At 35.4% G+C, this 21,245-nt stretch overlaps 2 protein-coding genes and 1 long non-coding RNA gene across 3 annotated transcripts in view; 2 read left to right on the top strand and 1 right to left on the bottom strand.

Moving 5' to 3' along the window:
* LOC141901890 (zinc finger C4H2 domain-containing protein-like) overlaps positions 1-21,245 on the bottom strand; it is an 89,039-nt gene that overhangs the window by 32,571 nt on the left and 35,223 nt on the right. The window lies entirely within an intron of this gene.
* On the top strand, positions 462-3,135 carry LOC141901904 (uncharacterized). The gene is made up of 3 exons (XR_012618873.1): positions 462-608; positions 2,953-3,024; positions 3,119-3,135. It is a non-coding gene; the product is annotated as an uncharacterized LOC141901904 (long non-coding RNA).
* LOC141915178 (uncharacterized) lies at positions 3,384-14,082 on the top strand. The gene is made up of 15 exons (XM_074806610.1): positions 3,384-3,388; positions 3,552-3,670; positions 4,091-4,156; positions 4,577-4,642; positions 4,901-4,966; positions 5,063-5,122; positions 5,962-6,024; positions 6,326-6,379; positions 6,837-6,908; positions 8,083-10,291; positions 10,379-10,516; positions 11,161-11,290; positions 12,179-12,374; positions 12,486-12,623; positions 12,768-14,082. The coding sequence occupies exons 1-15, from the start codon at positions 3,384-3,386 to the stop codon at positions 12,974-12,976; spliced, it is 3,591 nt and encodes a 1,196-aa protein (XP_074662711.1). The 3' UTR covers positions 12,977-14,082.

Below are 21,245 nucleotides of genomic sequence, written 5' to 3' on the forward strand. Positions count from 1 at the left end.
GGCATGGTGTCCCTGGACCCTAGGTTTTAATGTAGGACCTGAAGGAATGGTTTTTAATCAAAGATAATACTTTTTTCTGATTAAGGATATGGATTATTCACAAAGAAAGCAGTTTGTAGAGGGGATTTTTTGGTGGAATATCGTGGGCTACTCCGTGATGTGAAGGAAATCGGGGATGACGATACATATGTCTTTGAATTTCAAGACAAAAAGTTCAGTTCTCTGTGGTATGTAGGTCTATTGATTTTCTAACCAGATATTGCCCATCAGGCTACTTAGTTTACACTTTAACTAAAATAAGTCATTCAAAGCCTAACTGTTACCTGTAGGCCTGTATCATAATTTGATACCACCCATCTTCTTAAAGTATATTAGGCCTAATTGAATACTCTAAATATGACTTTTACCATTTCAGCATTGATGCCTCAATTGATGATGGTAGTTTGGGACGGCTCATCAATGATGGGTGGGGTGGCAAAGAAAACTGTAAAGCCAAAACCGTCATATCTGAAGGAAGGCCCCATATTGCATTTTTTGCTATTAAGGACATACCCCCCAAAACAGAATTGCGGTATGATTACGGGGTGACTGATTATTGGTGGAGACAGGTAAATTATGATGATTTATTTTCATCCAATTTTGTTGCAGCGAAGCTCTCATTCAGTTAGAACCTTACCCTCCCCTTCACCATACATCCATACTTTTTGTATACGCTTTAGTGCCTTATAGTAACAACCTCTAATGCAAGCATTTGTGCATCAAAGAATTAGCCCTAAGTTCAAAGCTTGTAATTTTTATCAGAATGACGACTGAAGTTGTCAATTGAAAAAAAAGTATCGTGAACATAACCTCAATATCTCCAATTATCCTTGACAGCGGGTCCCGAGAAGAAAGCAGTTTATGATTCGTAACGCTTGTCTTTATTAATGAATTATCAGTAAATGATTTATGCTGGTGTTGAAAAAATTAAACTTTGGTTATGAGTTACGATGGTCCAACATCAATGATCATACTACATGGAGTATGGTGCATACAGCAGTTTATAAATGCAAACCCCCTCCCATACACAACCATAGACATTTTAATACAAATTTTCAAACCCCCTCACCCTTCTCTGTGTGTATGTACTGATCCTAAGAACATCGACTGATCAATTTCTTAATCACGATAAAAGTTCCTCTACAACTAATCATTGTACTATAGATACGCCGTGTAGTATCTTTGTTTCTACTGATGCATTTGGGTACCATATTGTATTTCTGTGCTGCATGAATGAGCTACATTTGCTTATTTGCTGATTTCTTCACTGCTTCCATTATGCCATTCTGGAAAATTATTTTTGTATTCAACATATAAATAGGCTTCTAACAAAAAAGAACTTAATGCCTCAGGTAAGCTTGTTAACCTGTTGGGATTAAAATTTTCTAGATTGAGTCAAACTTGCAAAGTACACCCAGCATGCTGAAGCTTGCGATTGTCATTAGGCCTATGTAGATGGAATTTGGTTTAAGCATGGAGAATAAAAGCAAAATGAGTCTATCATATTCAAATGTAAATTTCAGATTTGCCTTGCATTTCATGGCTTACATAAAAACTTGCTGTATACAGGCTACATTTGCACCATGAGATTTTCTTCATGTACTGTGTGTGATAACTGTGCATGAATCTGAATTGAGGGTGTCTATCAGGAATATGTGTTAATTCTGCGGTTAATAAATATCATTGGACTTTGAAGATAAGATAGGTTATGTTAGATGCAACTTGCTTCTTATAGGTATGCCCTATGATGGTAGATGATTCATTTTCATACACCAACGACCATAAACTATCATTACCCAATTTGTATAAGTGAATGATACAGTATTGGCTTAGAAGCATTAGGTTGGAACACAACCAAGGGCGGGTAGTTGAATTATGCCTTTTATTATGCACATATAAATCCAGCTTGCATCCACCCCTCAGAAATGTTGCTCTTTTTCTCTATAAGATTTGTATGTCCATAAACTCAGTTTATACATTTACCGGTATACTTTGTTGAGCCGTCCACCAGAACAGCAGAAATAGACGAATTTGAATCATTTTGCATGTGATAGGCCTAACCTTATATATATTCTAACCTTATATATATTCTATATATATATATCTGTTGTATGCTTTTCAATTTTTATGGTTCCCTTTTGTTTCATTGAATTATCTCATAATGCATATTTTAGATAATGAGCAATGTTAAGCATGTATTCTTTGTGTAAAAAAACTTAGGTTCAGTCCTATTGGCCACCCACCATGATAAATGTTTTGTTTTAAGGTGAATACTATACAGTGTTATAATTTCCTGATGGTCTAAGTATGTATCGTTTGATAAAAATATATTTTTAACATCAATGAAATTGGTTATTATTTATGTTAGAAATAATCCATTCTCATGAAGTAAACATGATCTTTGAAATGCATGCAGGGGCGTATCAAGCGGGTGGTCTCGAAGGTCTAGACTCGTGCCTTCCCTTTGAAGTTGCCCTTCGTACAGAGATAACTTAAACCTATAAATTTAACATCTCAGAAATTTCATCTTTAAGGGTTGATTTATTCAAAAGTGTATCTAACCCTAGATGGAGGGACCCCCCTTAACGAATTTGATATGGCTGCTTTAACCGAAAATGCCTCGTATTTACTTTTTGAACCCGCCTTGCAATTTTCCTATTTCTACCCTTGGCAGGTAATTTGATTTCTTTCCCTACAAATTGAACGGTAGGATTGGAAAAAAGACAGTAACCAGGCATACATGTTTTGTCGATTTTTTACTTTCTCTTGACACACTCAAAATGAGGTTGATATAAAACCATGTAATTTTCATGGATCACATTCAAGATGGTCTACTGGCAACATGTAAGCCTATATTTTGGGAAATTACCTACTCTAGGTATTGTATTAACACCCTGTAATTTCATTTTCAAGATAATGTATTGACTTCCAAGTCTTTTCGTCAACACAAATCTGGTGAAAAAAAAAATCATGATTCTTGTTCTGGTAAGTAAACTCATGAAATAACTTAAGCTTGTATAATGCAGTAATAATTGGCAGCAGATTGCTGTATCATTGTATCTGTCATTTGATTTTCTAGATAATGTATTGACGAGTAAATGTTCCAGTGATGATTCAAAACAAGTTTCTGAATTCACGTGTTCTGGTAAGTTTACTCATTATGTAAATTTTTAGCTTGTATAATGCAGTAATAGTGGTCAACAGGTTGCTGTATCATTGTATCCGTCATTTGATTTTCTAGATAATGTATTGACGAGTAAATGTTCCAGTGATGATTCAAAACAAGTTTCTGAATTCACGTGTTCTGGTAAGTTTACTCATTATGTAACTTTTTAGCTTGTATAATGCAGTAATAGTGGTCAACAGGTTGCTGTATCATTGTATCCGTCATTTGATTTTCTAGATAATGTATTGACGAGTAAATGTTCCAGTGATGATTCAAAACAAGTTTCTGAATTCACGTGTTCTGGTAAGTTTACTCATTATGTAACTTTTTAGCTTGTATAATGCAGTAATAGTGGTCAACAGGTTGCTGTATCATTGTATCCGTCATTTGATTTTCTAGATAATGTATTGACGAGTAAATGTTCCAGTGATGATTCAAAACAAGTTTCTGAATTCACGTGTTCTGGTAAGTTTACTCATTATGTAACGTTTTAGCTTGTATAATGCAGTAATAGTGGTCAACAGGTTGCTGTATCATTGTATCCGTCATTTGATTTTCTAGATAATGTATTGACGAGTAAATGTTCCAGTGATGATTCAAAACAAGTTTCTGAATTCACGTGTTCTGGTAAGTTTACTCATTATGTAACTTTTTAGCTTGTATAATGCAGTAATAGTGGTCAGCAGGTTGCTGTATCATTGTATCCGTCATTTGATTTTCTAGATAATGTATTGACGAGTAAATGTTCCAGTGATGATTCAAAACAAGTTTCTGAATTCACGTGTTCTGGTAAGTTTACTCATTATGTAACTTTTTAGCTTGTATAATGCAGTAATAGTGGTCAGCAGGTTGCTGTATCATTGTATCCGTCATTTGATTTTCTAGATAATGTATTGACGAGTAAATGTTCCAGTGATGATTCAAAACAAGTTTCTGAATTCACGTGTTCTGGTAAGTTTACTCATTATGTAACGTTTTAGCTTGAATAATGCAGTAAAAGTGGTCAACAGGTTGCTGTATCATTGTATCCGTCATTAGATTTTCTAGATAATGAATTGACGAGTAAATGTTCCAGTGATGATTCAAAACAAGTTTCTGAATTCACGTGTTCTGGTAAGTTTACTCATTATGTAACTTTTTAGCTTGTATAATGCAGTAATAGTGGTCAACAGGTTGCTGTATCATTGTATCCGTCATTTGATTTTCTAGATAATGTATTGACGAGTAAATGTTCCAGTGATGATTCAAAACAAGTTTCTGAATTCACGTGTTCTGGTAAGTTTACTCATTATGTAACTTTTTAGCTTGTATAATGCAGTAATAGTGGTCAGCAGGTTGCTGTATCATTGTATCCGTCATTTGATTTTCTAGATAATGTATTGACGAGTAAATGTTCCAGTGATGATTCAAAACAAGTTTCTGAATTCACGTGTTCTGGTAAGTTTACTCATTATGTAACGTTTTAGCTTGAATAATGCAGTAAAAGTGGTCATCAGGTTGCTGTATCATTGTATCCGTCATTAGATTTTCTAGATAATGAATTGACGAGTAAATGTTCCAGTGATGATTCAAAACAAGTTTCTGAATTCACGTGTTCTGGTAAGTTTACTCATTATGTAACTTTTTAGCTTGTATAATGCAGTAATAGTGGTCAACAGGTTGCTGTATCATTGTATCCGTCATTTGATTTTCTAGATAATGTATTGACGAGTAAATGTTCCAGTGATGATTCAAAACAAGTTTCTGAATTCACGTGTTCTGGTAAGTTTACTCATTATGTAACTTTTTAGCTTGTATAATGCAGTAATAGTGGTCAACAGGTTGCTGTATCATTGTATCTGTCATTTTATTTTACAGATATTTCATTGATTCGTGAGTGTTCTGGTGAAAAGAAAATTTCTGAATTCACAGTTTCTGGTAAATAAACTCTATTTCTCTATTCATATGTGTTAAAAGTTCTATATTTAGTAAAGGGGCATATAAAACCTATCCTACCTTAATGAGAAAAGATTCACCATATGTCCTACAATTCTCCATTTACTTAAGTGGCATATAAAACCATTCACATCAGGACACTATCTAATCATTAAATAATTTTACTATTTATGTATGTCCTACAATTCTGTACTTGGTTAAGTAGTATATATAACCCATCATATCTGGTCACTACCTAATTGTGAAGTGATTTTACTGTCTATATATGTCCTACAATTCTACATTCAGTTAGGTGGCATATAAAACCCTTCATATTGGGACACTCTCTAATGATGAAGTGATTTTACTATTCATATATGTCCTACAATTCTACATTCAGTTAGGTGGCATATAAAACCCACAATATCTGGATACTGCCTAATGATGAAGTGATTTTACTACCTATGCATATCTTACAATTCTACATTCAGCATATAAATCCCATATCAGGACACTATCCCAAACCCAATATCCTTTTCAAACAAGTTGAAATAGACCTTTCCTGTTCATGAAGAATTTGAACAATTTTATGCATCACAATTCTATGTTACATTATAATCTAATACATTATATCACCATTGCATGCTTTACTTATGTTATGTTGCAATAATTGTCAGGTTGCTGTATCATTATATCTGTCATTTGATTTTCAAGATAATGTATTGATGTGATGATATAAAGAAAGTTTCTGAATTTACCTGCTCTGGTAAATTAACGTATTGCATAATTCTTTAACTTGTAACATGCAGCAATAATTGTCACCATATCATTTATTTTTCAAGATGATGCATTGACATGTGGCCCTTCTGGTGATGTTGACAATGATTCTGAATCCACCTGTTCTGGTAAGATAACACTTGTTTGCATAAGCAGTTATAGTTGTTCACAATTTAATAGCTGTATCGATGATATCTACCGTATTTATGCAGTTACTGATAGTTACATAGCTTTATTATTCACAAGATGCACATTTCCAATAATCAGCTATTTGAATGATTGAACATCAATGAGCTGCCAATATAGTTATCTTTGGAATTTGTTTTATTCCCAAAATTGGACTAGCTAACACTACTTACCCACTGATAATTGAAATATATATTTTCTTCAAATAGTTTTTGAGATGTTTTGGCTTTTCTCTACTTTTAGAATTTTCAGATGGCGAGGAATTACTTGAATCTTCGATATCTCAAGCTATAATAAGTACGTTACATTTGAAGTGTACTATACCTTTAAACCTGGTTTTTGTTCATCCTAAACATTCATATTTTGTGAGTGTAAGGAAAACGATCGACTTGCAAGATAATGCCTTGCGAGAAGAAAGTCAAAATGCAATCGGTCTTCAGAGAGTGAAATCATGTAAAAGTGGTTTCCCTTCTTTTGTGGGTGGGGATTAGAGCACATTGTACGAACTTTTGTCTTTCAAGGAGCACATACTTTGTGGACAAGACATGTCCTAAAATGCATCAAAAACTGTGATATAAAAATAAATTGCAATCCATATTACTTTACACTCCCTATTTCATAAAAAATATCCTTCGGTCGTTGAAAGTGTTGAGCATAGCTTGTGTCATTAACACGTAGATACTAAGGGGGAGGGTCAATGCCGAAAAATTATGCCAGTATGGATAATTGAAATAATTGAAACTAATCTATTTAGGTTTTCTGCCACATGACTATGATAGCGATGAAGAATTACCATTTTTTTATGAAAACAAGGAGGGAACCTGCGGTAAGTGAACGTTATGATCTTATCTACCTTAAAAAGGTGCATATTAACTGAAAAATCTTACACATTAACTGAAAAATCTTGTTCTAAAGTTGTATTAGGCATATTGCGTTCTAGTGTCAATTGTCCATCCATAGGTAGAATCAAAGCATTTTAGGAAGCTTTGGAGATATTTTAAAGGATTGTCTTAATACATGTATCTAGTACTTTTGAGACAACTGCAGCTCAAAAACTGGTCTTATCAGATTCAAGATATGTGACCAACAGCATTTGTTCAACAAAAGTTTTCATGGAGAACTTGTTTGATGTTTGGTATATATAATATATGTATCTCTGCCCAGAGCCTATTACTACTGGAAAAATTGGATCAATCAGAGGAAAATGGCGTAGTCTCTGTAGTAGTCTCTGTAATCTGTAGTCTCAATTTCTAGATCTTTAGATATGTTTGGATCAGGCAAATTTTGAGTCATCTTAGTCTCACCAGTCCTCGCTCATGGTTGGAATGGTTTTTTTTTTAAGGAGGGTACCAACAATTTTAACTTGTTATTTATGTTGTTGTTATTTATGTTGAATTTGTTTTGTTGAATAGAAATTATCCGATATTGTTCTCCCCACTAGGATTAATTTGAACATTGAAATTTACTTTGGAAATTTGAAATTTACTTTGGAACCATTCAGTTTTGTACCTATTATCTATTGCAAAGTGAAAAAGCACATGAAATTTTCTGTCATTTCATTGATTTTCATGGAAAATAGTTTGTGTATTCGCACCAGCAGGAATTGAACATTGAAGTATTGTTAGACAGAGGTTAGAGTGATAAAAACTTGTAGTCCAATGATGCCTTCAAAAATAACATGAAATAACGCAAAGATGTTATCAATGTATGTGAATATTAATTCAACAGTTTCTACGAGGTCAAAAAGTCAAAAATTCAGTTCAGTAGGATATTTGTTTTTTAGATATTGGATTTAGATACAACTTTGACAAGATTTTTATTGAGAAGCCGGAAAATTGACTTTTGATTGTATTGAATTGGGTACATGTAAAATGGCTAGGTCTACCAGATTTGATTTAAATTCATAAGAATAGATCTGCAACACCAAACATGTTAAATTTTGGTGGTAGTTTCCTAGGTATTCATTAACACTTGATAGATGTCTTTTATTTTATCTTCAGCTACTACCACTATTGATTACTCAAACATTCTGAAGATGCTCACTCTGAGTGCACAGAAAAGCTATGAGAATCTGAAAACTACTGTTGGCTATTTTGCAAGTAGGATACGGGAACTTGAGTATAAGTGTTTGGACAGAAAACTGATGGTACATGGCAGGTCATTAGAAATTATGCAGAAATGTGGTGATATGGTAAATGGGGTGCTCATGCCTGCAGATGTATCTGGTGATGGTAACTGTTTGTTCAATGCAGTATCAGTCGGTCTTTGTGGGTGTGAAGATCTAGCAACTGAACTTCGTGTTCGCACTTGTATCGAAATGGTTGAGAATTCTGACTTCTATCAAACTCGAAGTATCGAATTTGGATTCGATTTGATTTCACCATCCTTCGCAGATGCATGTATTGCTTGTGCAATACACAACAGTTATTCTTCGATGCTGACAATACAGGCACTCGCAACAGTTATTGATAGGAGGATAAGATCAGTATACCCCTCGGTTAATGGGTTATTGGATAATCGTGTGCCTATAATGAACCATATATTAAATCCAAGAAAAAATTTGACTGGCACATTGAGGCAAGCACCTTTACTCGTAATGTGGACTACACATTCAGAACTTAAACCTGGACACTGGAATCCGGATCATTTTGCCCCTTTACTGCCAAAAGATGTATTTGAACCGAAAGCTGGAACCTCTTCACAACAGGATGCAATTATAAAGAAAAAAAGGCAAATTGACTCATCTGACTCTGAAGATCAGTCAATTGATGTTGACATTCCAAAAAAGCGGAAAAAAAGAAAATGTATATCAGATTCTGAAGATGATTACATTCCTGATGACGATCTATGTGATAGTGATGATGATAATCTCCATGAAATTGATCCAAATGATAACGATATTGAGGAAGAAGACTTTGGAGATTATCTGTCAAGACTGTCGGCTCATTTGAAACATGTTACTGTTCCGACATACCAGTCAGTAGATGGCAAGCGGGACTACCGAAAGGCAGATTATTGTTTGTATTGTAAGCGTGTGTTTACTTCGAAAATATCCTCGCATTTGTGCAGTATTCACGCGTCTGAACCAGAAATTATAAAGTACCATCTGATACGCGATCCAAATGAAAAAAAAAAACATATGCGCTTACTTCAGAATGAAGGAAACTTTCGGCACAATTGTAAAGTGATAAAAGAAGGACATGGTACGTTGGTCGTTGTCCGTAGACCCAATAAAACGGATAAACCACCAAATGCAGTGGACTACGTACCATGCGAATTTTGTAAGGGTTTTTTCTACAAGGGATGCCTTTCCGAGCATGCGACACGTTGCCACTTCAAACCAATGGCAAAACAACCAGACATCAATTACATAAGAACCTCTCGAAACATGCTATCACCATTTGTACCAAGAATCGATGAGGATACGGTTGCATTAAACTTGATATTCAGCAGAATGCGAGAAACAGTTGCAAACCCTGGCATTCCTGGCATTTGCGAAAAAGACGAATTAATTGGTGAATTTGCTTTGTCATTGTACTCGCGTTTAGGCACTGCAAAGGAGCAGCGCCGAAAAGACCTAGCAAACTTGAGAACAAAGGTCCGTTTACTCGGTATGCTACTGAAAGCCCTGAACGAGAACAATGGCGAAGAAAACTGGATATCGCTTTCCTCGTACCTGAGAGGGCCACATTTCCATCAGATAGTCAAATGTGTTAAGAAGTTAGCTTTGGAAAAAGATTCCCCGAGTGTGGCAATAAATTTGGGGATTTACATCAAACATTGCATTGTCCTCAAAATGAGCATGGGGATTTTTGAAGGAGACAAAATTATGCAAGAAGAGGGAAGAGATTTCGAAGTAGTTTATCGGGCCCATTGGAACAATACTGTTTCGTGTGTTGCTAATCGAAGGATTAAACTTAGGAAACTCAATCAAGGCAATACACATCCAGTGGCAGATGACTTAGTAGTCTTTAAAGATTGGCTCGACTCTGAAATTGATAAAGCGTTGATGATACATGAGCCTACTTCAAAACAGTGGAAACATCTTGCTTATGCTGTTCTTGTCCGTATAGTCCTTTTCAACCGAAGGCGGATATCAGAAGTGGAAGAAATGATCATGAGCGATTTCGAAAATATTGTGCCGGATGCCGATCAGAATCAAGAGATCCTGCAATCACTGTCTCTAGCTGAGCAGCTTTTGGTCAAACGGTAATTGTTGTTTTAAAATTGTCTTAGTCATATGCTCTTATCTAATTTACAAGATATGTTGGGTTGATTTTGGAGAGTTTTTTGTAGAATGCGTGTAATAGAAATCCGAGGGAAGAGCACTCGCAGTATTCGAGGTGTATACATTCTGCTTACTGAGAAGATGGTTAAAGCTATCGAACATATCCTCGATACCAGACAAAGTACAAGTGACTTCATTTTTGCTAGGTAACATCAATTCTGAAATCAATTAGACTTGTGGCATTCTATTTAGCATGTATAAAAGACGTGTATAAAAGACGTGTATATAGCGTGTATAATAAGAACATTCAACAACGTATATCTGTTGACATTGACAATTTGGATAGATTTTACTTCTATCCATCTTCAGCGATTTAGAAGAGTTTTTATATAACTCTGAAGATGGATAGAAGTCTATCTGAAATGTCAGTGTAAAGTTTCACAGATAAAGCTATGTGGGTCTTTCTAGGAAGAATGCTATTTTCTGATTTATACAGTGTTTGCACTTTCCTATTCAAATAACATTAACCCATTAACAATTGCAATACGGATTTTGAATGTTTCTTGAATGGATTCGATTAATGCAAGGTTTATTTTATTATTATTAAGGTACAATCATTCCCTTTTTGAATGTCAATTGATTAATAGTCCTGATAAAAATCTTAATCTCTCATCACAACTGATATAGTTTTGTTCGTGGGCATCTACATGCTGAATAATCAAATAAGTTAGTGCTTACCAGGCCATGCAGCCATTTTTTAGAAAAATGTCTTTGTATACAGTATATACTTTTTTTAGTTCATATCGTGACAGGTTTTGTGCAAGCATTGCAAATCCATCATTCATTTTAGGAAACGTGCTGACACACCACTTGACGGTTGTACTGCAACGCGTGAAATGACAAAATTGTGTCCCGGACTGAATGCACCTGAACGAATTAGATCGACGAAGCTCCGATCTTTCTTTGCAACTACACTACAAGTAGGTTTATCATTTACCAATGAACTAGGATTAGTCTTATTGCAAGCATTACAAACCTCTTTAAAATACAAACCACAGTATTACAATTATAAATGTTGTATATTTATATTACCTGATTAATAACCTGACAATTTAAGACTACATGTATATGGGGGATTTTTTTCTGTCTTCCTGATATCAGGTGTTATCTATATTCAAAGGAATCATTAGGTTAATTACTTACTGAAATTTAGAGGGCATGTGACCGTTAAGGTCATGTAATCATCTAGACAGTACTTGATCATGAAAGGATTTTCCCATTATATATATATCCTACAATTCTACATGCAGTAAAATAGCATATTAAACCCATCATATCAGAACACTACCTATTTATGAAGTGTCTATTTATGTATGTCCCACAATTCTACATCCAGTTAAGTGACATATAAAACCCATCATATCAAGACACTACCTGACCATGAAGTGATTTTTCCTATTTATGTATGTCCCACAATTCTACATTCAGTTAACCAGTATATAAAACCTATCATAAAAGGATGACAAGTGATAATAGACAAGTGCTGATATCGGATCCTGTATAGGCCTAAAACATCCGTATCAGGACATACCTTATCATGAAGTGCTTTTACATGTACTATCATACAAGCCTAATTTCCAGCCCTGTATGTATTAGTGAATGAAATTTTTAAGAATATAAAATAGAACCTTCATTCATCAAGAATATCTATAAAGAAGGTAAAGCTCTGGTCTTCGAAAGACATAACAAGCAATGATTATAATAAATCAATGATCGGCTATAATGATACTTGTGAATGGAAATTATATTGTGAAGTGATTTGAAATGGATGAAAGCCCTAAAGCCAGTATTTGGGTTTATAACTTCAGATTTTGTCTATGAAGCCCAACGAGTTGAAGATGGTGGCTGATCATATGGGGCACGATGTGAAAATTCACGCAGATGTATATTGCCTCCAATCTTCACTCGTTGAAAAAGCGAAGGTAGCGAAGGTGCTATTGGCTGCCGAAAATGGCATTATGGCAAGATTCAAAGGAAAGTCATTGGAGGATATTGATCCCGATGGTAAGTCTGACTTTACTGATAGATTAAATATTTTAGTATTCTCTGCTATGACAGCAGTCACCCGTGTGTGTGTATGTGTACATGTGCATTTATTCATTGATAACGTTTTAGCACTCCCATTATCCTTGGATTATGCCGATAAGTGGACTGAGTGTGAAGACAGTGAAAACAGTGATGACAGTGATGACAATGACATGGTCGATGCAGAAGTTCCGCCAAAGATGGAAACTAACCAATCTGAAGCGCAAAGTAAGTTCATGGATAGGGTCCATAGTGATTAAACCACCTTATGGACGGTATAACAATCCTAGGGGAAATGGGGCCTATTGTGAGAACCTATCAGTAGTCTTGATGCAATGGTTTGTGTAGCATTTTTATATGATTTTGTTTCAGATGAGAAGTCACGTATTAAGAGGGCACCCTGGACAAAGGGAGAAACAGATATTTTTTGTAAGATATTGCATAACTATTTGAATAATAAGCGAATGGCACCAGCAGTAGACTTGAGAAAAGTAGTTGAAGAACTTGGTGGTAGCCGAACTTTGCCTCAGGTTCGAACGAGGCTACATAATATTATCTCGAAGAAGCAGAAAACGAAATAATATAGGGAACCTCTAAATGTATGGCGTAAATATACTGTCAAAATTAAAATAGCATTTTTGACGCGTCAATCGATGCGTCAAATTCACTTTATTTATGTTTTGTAATAATTACGTTATTGTTTAGCTGTAGCAAGAACGTACATATAGAACATAGTATTGATTGTTTTGCCATGCGAGTGAGTTTTGGAGAAAGTTGGACATGCATATATAATGCACCAAGATAGCGATCGTAAATCCGAGAAAAATACATTTTTTCGCTCAAAACTAAAATTTACTCATTTGGTCGTACTGGACCCATGGTCCTAATTAAAGATATGTGAAACTTTGTTTTTGCCACTAAGCACTGTGCCCAATGTAAATAATATCTATATATTGATATTCCGTATGTGGAGTTTTCTTTCAATGATTGCTTGTTTTTGTTCTGATCGATTTCTCCTTTTATTAAAGCGCAATGATTACTGTTTAGAAGAAAATGTTTAAACAAAATCAAATATATTACCGGTATATAAATTGTTAAAGCAGTAAATGAAAAATGACCGATCTGAATAAATGTTAGAATTTCCCTCATGCCAGTCTTACACCTGTTATAGAAATGTAATGAACTAGATTACAGGAGAAAATGTGGAGAAGGTTTTTTTTTTAATGATGTGAACATAAGTAAATGGTGTATTTTTGTAGACTAATCTCATTCCTATCAGGTATATTTGTTGTAGGCCATTGATTTCAGGTTGAGAACATAATGATTAAAAAATGTGATTAGTTTCTGTTTTATCTGCAGTTGACAAAATATCATACAATCCAATGACTACCGGTATAACATATTTGATTTGGGATAGTAAACGCATCGAGTTCCAGGTCAGCTAATCTTTACACAATTCTTATGAAACATAGCATGAATTTCCATATTGGAACTTGAATTATCGCCTAACTGAAATAACGAAAATCACTGGTCCTAAATGATTTGAGTCAGAAGGTATCGACTGTATTTTGAATGTATGACATGAATAATATTAAAATATTCCATTGGCAGAATATCCAACTTCCTCGTGGTTTACAATTCTAGGGTTGATAAATATATCAGAATTATCTTGTAGAGTTTGTAAATTTGCTAATGCTTTTTTCCTAATAAAGAGATTTCCAATTTTCATTGAAAATTTTGTTTTGTTTCTGTTGTCAGATGTATCTGGATATTGAAAGCTTTGAAAGGACTTTCATTCCCTCAATTAGAGCCATATTTCAAAAATGTGAATAGAAGTGAAGAGTAGAGAATATTCCGACAAAGCAAGGAGAAATATGGAAGTTGTATACCTTACTTGGACGAAGCTCTGTAGGAAAGCCTATCGCAATTGTTATGAATCGACCCAGACCTGTTAGAACCGACTGTTGCCCGGTCGCTTACAATAGAATAGGCAGTGAGATAATTCGCTGTTTAGTAATGTCTAAGCGTTTGGCCTCAGGTATTCCACACGAAGGGCATAGTTTCAGTTATGTTACATGTATAGGTGCATGTATTTAATTCATGGGGCATATAGGCCTATATAAATTGTGAGGTTTGCATATCATTAGCATATAATTATACATATATGCCCCAGAAACGTATATAATTCATGGGGCATATAGGCCTATATAAATTGTGAGGTTTGCATATCATTAGCATATAATTATACATATATGCCCCAGAAACGGGTATTAAAATAGCACCACACAATTGGGTTTGAGCCCACAAACCCCGTTAATAGTATGTTTTCAGTATATATATATATATAAATATAAATATATATATATATATATATATGTATATATATATATGTGGTAAGTATTTAGTCAATATATGACGTATTTTATACACTACTACTAGTACTACTAAACTTTACTATAATTAAGTACCGGTATTTTTAAAATATTACACTCTTTCTGAAAACAGGGCTTACGACGCACAATAGTTACCATATCCCATTAAATACAGTAGGGCCTACCCGGTACCAAATATTTTAATTGCCACTGTGGTCATTGCGTATATAATTCTGTGAGCGGTCCATATCAAGGCGACTCAAGGTCTTCTTCCCAGCAATTGGGAATACGAAACCTAGAACTGTTTAAAAATGTTAATCATGATTTCCGATGTTGTGGCTTCTGGGATAAAAGTAATCGTCATATATCTAGCAAGTGAAAACAAGACAGCTGAATCTCCAAAGAAATCGGCATTTGATGTGCCAATGTGCCCACATAGAGTTACCACCAAAAAGGTAAAAAAGTAATTCACGTGCATACAACTCAATTGCCATACCCTGTATTTTACATGTACTGGTAATTTATTTTCATAAAACTCAGTCACTGTAAAAATGAATTTAAGAGCTTTGGTCAGATTTTACATTTTGTGTTATACCAGTAGGTTGAATAGCTTGGGTGGTAGATATAGTGATGAGCGCTGATAATGTGAATTGTACCAGGGATTCAACGGCCAGTGCTATACAAGAAAAAGTGTGAATCTTTATTCTTTAAAACATTGCTTTCAGAATCGGTGAGCTGAATAGTTTTGACAGGTTATAAAATGCAGTCATAGAATTGTGTAAAAAAGGTGTAGCGTGGTCAGCGAATTCGGTCTCAACCGCTGGATCGAGATTCATCAATACTCTTTCTTAGGTTTTATGGTGAGTTTAAAAAGATGATTTTGGATTTAATTATTTGAAGCAACCGGATACACTGTGGTATACATGTTTACATAGCAGCGTAATTTAATACTTGGTGAAGAGGTGTACTAAGCAATTATGGTAGCATGTACTGGTATTATCCATTGACTTTTTGGTTTTTCTTGAGCATTTACATTCGTACAATTTGTTTTGTTCTATTCAGGTATCTCGATTTCCACCATGGAATTTTTCGTGAACGATCTTGCAGGATACCCGACATGTTCAAGCCATTCCATGGCTTCTATGATAATCGCATTAATCATCAGAAATCTCCAAAGGTTAGAATTAAGTAATTTCTTCCCCTTGAGAGTTGAATTGCGTCCCAGGTTGGCTGTTATCTCTTTCTTTTTAAGCATTATGACAGCACTAAACTTGTATTTAGTTTGTCGAAGTAAAAGGCCTATAGGGCTTATGTTGTAATTTGCTAATATTCGACAATAGATAAATATTCTATTCTATTATTCTACAAATACCGGTAACTGACATTTTACAATGCAAGAAAGATTTTGAATGTTATCGCATCCCAGATCCTGCTTACTTATTTTGGTGCAATCATTAATATCCCCCACCCCCATCAGGGGTTGACCTTCACTTTTCATGACAGAGTCCTTTTATGTAAGTTTTTCATATAATGTTAATCAGTTGAAGGATTAAGTACTCATATCAACATGTGCAGTGACTTACTCATGCAGCCTTATCTGAGCAAAAACAGCTGGAAACATCTTGCAGATGAAATTGGTCTATTGGTGGAAGGCATGCAGAAATATAAGGAGTTTCTACCATCACAGCAGGAAATAAATGCCAGACACCATTCATCTCTTCAAAATAATGCGAGATCCGGATTTAGAATTTTCCTATTGGTTTATCGAATGTAAATAATTCATAATTTCCTTGCTGATGGCTAACTAACCAACCAGCAATATCCAAACAAGCAGGGCTTGAAACTTTAACCTTTCAAAGGACAGGTGATGCAGACACATGTATTTTTTTAGTCTTCTATTGATTTTATGTTGTTTTGCAGCCAATGAAAAAGAAAAAGAAGATTACGTCGTTCTGGACAGAATGTTAAAAGATTCTGACTATTATCAGCCAATCAGCTTACAGGATTTGGAGCCATTGGATCGCTACGAGAGGTGTACGTGGATCAAAAACATTACTGTCTCCATGTCCGTTGCATTATAGGCATACCATCAGGGAAACTACTTGGGAAACTTGACTTTTATATGGAAGGTAGCTCAAGAAAACTGAAACGAAGAAGACAATCTCAAAGCAATATCCATGGCAAAAAAGGATATAAATAAATATTCGACTCAAGCTATGCGCAAGTGCTTCATACAAAATTATATCAAACCGGTAACATTGAAGCCATCCATATTAAGAGACATTTATAGATATTTCAGCACCAGAAACGTGTGAAGAATACAAAGTCGACGAGAGGGTTACTGCATTTCTTGCCGAAAGTGGCTATCCTAACTTGTTTTGGGATCTCCGAAAATTAAACGGCAACCCAGGCTCTACCAAGTTTGATGATTTCTGGAACGAATTAGGCAATTATCTGGAAGAAATTGCTGACGTTAACGACTGAAGGGATGGCCCGGAATTATACTTACCGTTGGCTATAAGCATTCGTGAATTGAACGAGTCTATAGTGGTTAGATTGCCTCCAGATACACCAGTCCCTAGCAACAGTTGGATAAGGTAAGTACACGTGTAATAACTGACATAAAAGTTTTTTCTTCAATAGGAATTTAAATCAATAAGCTGAGGATACCTGGATCCACAGGTTGTTTGAGATTGGATCTTAAGAAAATGTTACAATTCTGTCAACTCTTGTTTTATTTTGATGTACTTCAGATTACAGTTTTGGCCGAGTAACAGCCGGTCTAAGGCTGCTTTTCACTACACAGGTCGTTTTGCGGTCAAGTACGTTGTTCAGCAGAGACTATTATGCCAGGAGCATCCAGATCTTCAAAATGTTAAAGGTAATACTACAATGTAGCTCTATTTAGACAGTGCAATATAGCTCAATTAAGTCATTCAATGGCTATCGGAGGTAGCACTCTTTTTTGTAAAACAGACAACTAAATATTGATTTTATTCTGTTTTCTTCAGGAATTCGCTCTTATGTGGAGAAAACATTGTATGTTTTTTTGCTTAGACGACAAAGCTGTTATCCCCTTGGGTGAACCTGGGGCTCCTGTTTCCACAGGTGTTTGCCAAGGACGAGGGCTAACATTGGCTGATAACTCAACAAATCAATGTTTAGACCATGATTTTCATGTGTGCGGTCTGATTCCATCAGTTACTTTACATGTCGAGATTCCCAGCGATTCGAGAGACAGTTTTTATGATGGTCAGGTCATGTATGTGTGAAAGATAAGGTATATATTAATCAATATGTAAATTCATCAACATCAGGGTATTTTGTGGCTTATGTCATTTCTATAATAAAACAGATTTTACGAATAAACCTGGTGTGGAAGCAGTAATCTCTGAAATGTGAACTTGAAATATCAGTATTTATTACAGCATACTGATTGTTGTGTAAATTCAAATCCCTTTTCAGATTTTTGAGCCATCTAGTGCATCAAGGCATGGAAGTGAGCAGGAGCTGCTGAAATGCGAGTTGTATTCTCCCGACGATGTATTTTCTTCGAAGCCCATCCTGATTAATTATACTGATGGTGGGCCTGATCACCGAACGACATATATATCAGTGAAATTGGCAGCAATCCCGCAGTTCATTGGTATGTAAATAAAGGACCCTCTACATTTCGATAGTCTTATACCAGGCTATACTTAAGTTAATTTACTGTAAATTAACTTAAGTATCGCCTGGTATTGGTATAAGACTGGTATTCATATTTTCAGACTCATTTTAGCGCCAAATTCGTTATACCACCGAAATTACTTCAGTCCTGTGGCCGGCATTATAATGAGCAGTTGCGCTTATTTTAAAAAACCTGTATGATTTTCTTTTCAGCTCTCAATTTAGATATGTTTGTCCATGTACGCACAACGCCTCATGGTAGTTACCTTAACCCAGCAGAATGTGTAATGTCAGTTCTGAACATGGCTTTACAAAATGTTGCCCTCGCACGGAACAGAATGCCTGAACACCAGGAAAAGTATATGAAGCCCTGTTCGACGATGAAGGAGGTTAGGGAGAAGGTAAAAGGACTTCCATCTTTAGAAAGAGAGTTGAGAAAGTGTACAGATGAGGTAGGCGCAATCTACATACATAAGAGTGTGGTCGACTGTGTAAGAAAAAAAAGTTTTTCTTTCAATAGGTCAAGGATATAGTTGCTGAGAGGTTTCGTCGTCTCCTATATAAAGAAAAGTCAGTTCGCACCCGGCCTGCATGCCAAGAAGACGACATAAAGATTTTAAATGATTCTCTGACTATAAATAGTCCGAATATATCACTCGACTCGAAAGCGTGTGAAGTTAAAGCCGACAAAGCTTTCAACACCTTCATGGAAAACCATTGTCGAGCACGCCAGTATTCATTCCAGGTACTTTATATAAATATATAGTATAGAACGACTAAATAATAAATTGCCCATGGGCAAAGTGTGGTTTACCTTGAAAGCTAGAGGTTGTTTGGGGTAAGGGCATTGCTTGAAAAATCTTTTTAATTCGTGACTTCAAAGTTCTACAAGTGTTTTATTGTATTTTATCTTTATTAAAGGATTATTTTGTAGTCAAATAAGACTAAAGATATACATTTGTTTAGGTCCACATCCAAAATTTCGTAGGGTACAGGTAGGCGCGGCATGGAAACTATATTATATTTTCAAAGAAATATTTTTCATAATATGAAAAAATATTCAAATAAAATTCATTATGATGTCACATATCAGAGGGTGGCTGAATGTATGGCCGCGGAAGCTAAAATACCGGTGCAGTAAGAAACGGCGTATAAGATCGTTTTAAATCCTGGAATTTACCACTACAATATTCAGACCTCGACCTAAACCTATAGTTTGCTGCTTAGTATTTTCAGGTCACAAGAAATTACAATTTATTACAAATTCTATCAAACAGAAAACACAGCGCTCTTCTGTTGATGAAATGTCAAATGCGCTAGCAAGCAGCGTTACAGTATCTTGAACTTGAACTATCACTATAGTAGTGTATACTGTACAAGCATGTGTTTGTGTGCAACAGTCTATAGCACATCGTTGCCAGAGAAGGGTTAACGTGTGGGTCTCAGATTGAGGCCCAGTATTACTCTGGTAAGCATGGGGTGAACAATTTGGGTCTGTTTTCTTTTTTTTGGTATTTTACTCCTCAATCTATATTGAACTTATTTCAATTTTTGTAGCATTGGTACATTACGGTGTAATTTGTGTGCATTGCGGTACAGATGACGACATAGTAGATGACGACGACCCTACCATGTCGGAAGCAAAAGCTAGATTTCTAACCGTGCGCCCTGTGTGTAAATTGTGTATTGTTATTAAAGGTCTTGTTACAAGGGGAAAACGCAATCAAAATACATGTCATTGTGAAGCTTGAAATCTCATCAGTGTGTCAATTTAATTCTATTCTTTGTGGATTTATAAACTATCTAGTGAAATGGCATAAGTTCAAGTCCGTCTGTCCAGTCTGACACAATAGAGAGCTGTTATCTATCCTATATACTTGAGATGAAACTGGAATTCTTAAATTACTGGATTCTCGGCGATCGATCTGAAATCCAAGCGATTCATAAAACACCTAAATTACATTGGGATCTTAGATTCTTAACTGAAAAATGTCATTTTTCAATTCTTTTGTGGATTCCTTTGAATTCTGCCTAAAAATAGGTTAAAAAAAGAAAAGTTTTTTTCCCCCTTCCAACCACGTTAAAGTGTACACCACCTCTGAATAAAGAAAAAGTTTATCTTTTTTTTTCCCTTTACCCCACCGAAGATTTCCTCCCAAAATCCCAAAATCCCGAAATCCAAGTAATTTAAAAAAAGCTACTTGGTCCACTACAACCAGCCTAAGGATGCTCTTGTATTACCAACCAATTCACCACAGCATGTTTTTTAAACTCCAAAATGAAGGAAACTACGAATATAATACGAAAGTAAGTTGTAAATAAAACTGTCGATTTGAAATTGTCAAATGTTTTAAGAACCATTTCCAAAGTGCGCACGGTCTCATGACTGCTATGAACCCCCTCGTTATTAGCCCACTTGGGGCTTAAGTACCAAAACTTTTTCCCACCTATGAGTACTGATGACAGCAAGATGGCCACCAATTGCGTCATAATTGGCTGATCAAAAATACCTGTCTGAAGTATAAAACATCCCTTTCCAAAGAATACCCATCACAAATTGCAATCAGAAATGGCAAACCAGTACGAAGCTACAGGACCCAGAATTCCGGCAAAATTGACATATTTGGGCACTAAAAAGGTCATAGGACAGCCATCTTGAGTCCGTTCGACCTAATTTTTCTTAAAGCTGATGGGTCCTTCGGGGTATCAAATATAAACGAAAGATCGAGGTAATTGATCAAAGCGTCTTCAAAATTTCCCTCAAAAAGTTCAAAAATGTGTAGAAAGTGCTGAATTTGGCGAACAACAA

This window comes from Tubulanus polymorphus, chromosome 1 (genome assembly GCF_964204645.1).
Source record: "Tubulanus polymorphus chromosome 1, tnTubPoly1.2, whole genome shotgun sequence".
Classification (NCBI taxonomy): domain Eukaryota; kingdom Metazoa; phylum Nemertea; class Palaeonemertea; order Tubulaniformes; family Tubulanidae; genus Tubulanus; species Tubulanus polymorphus.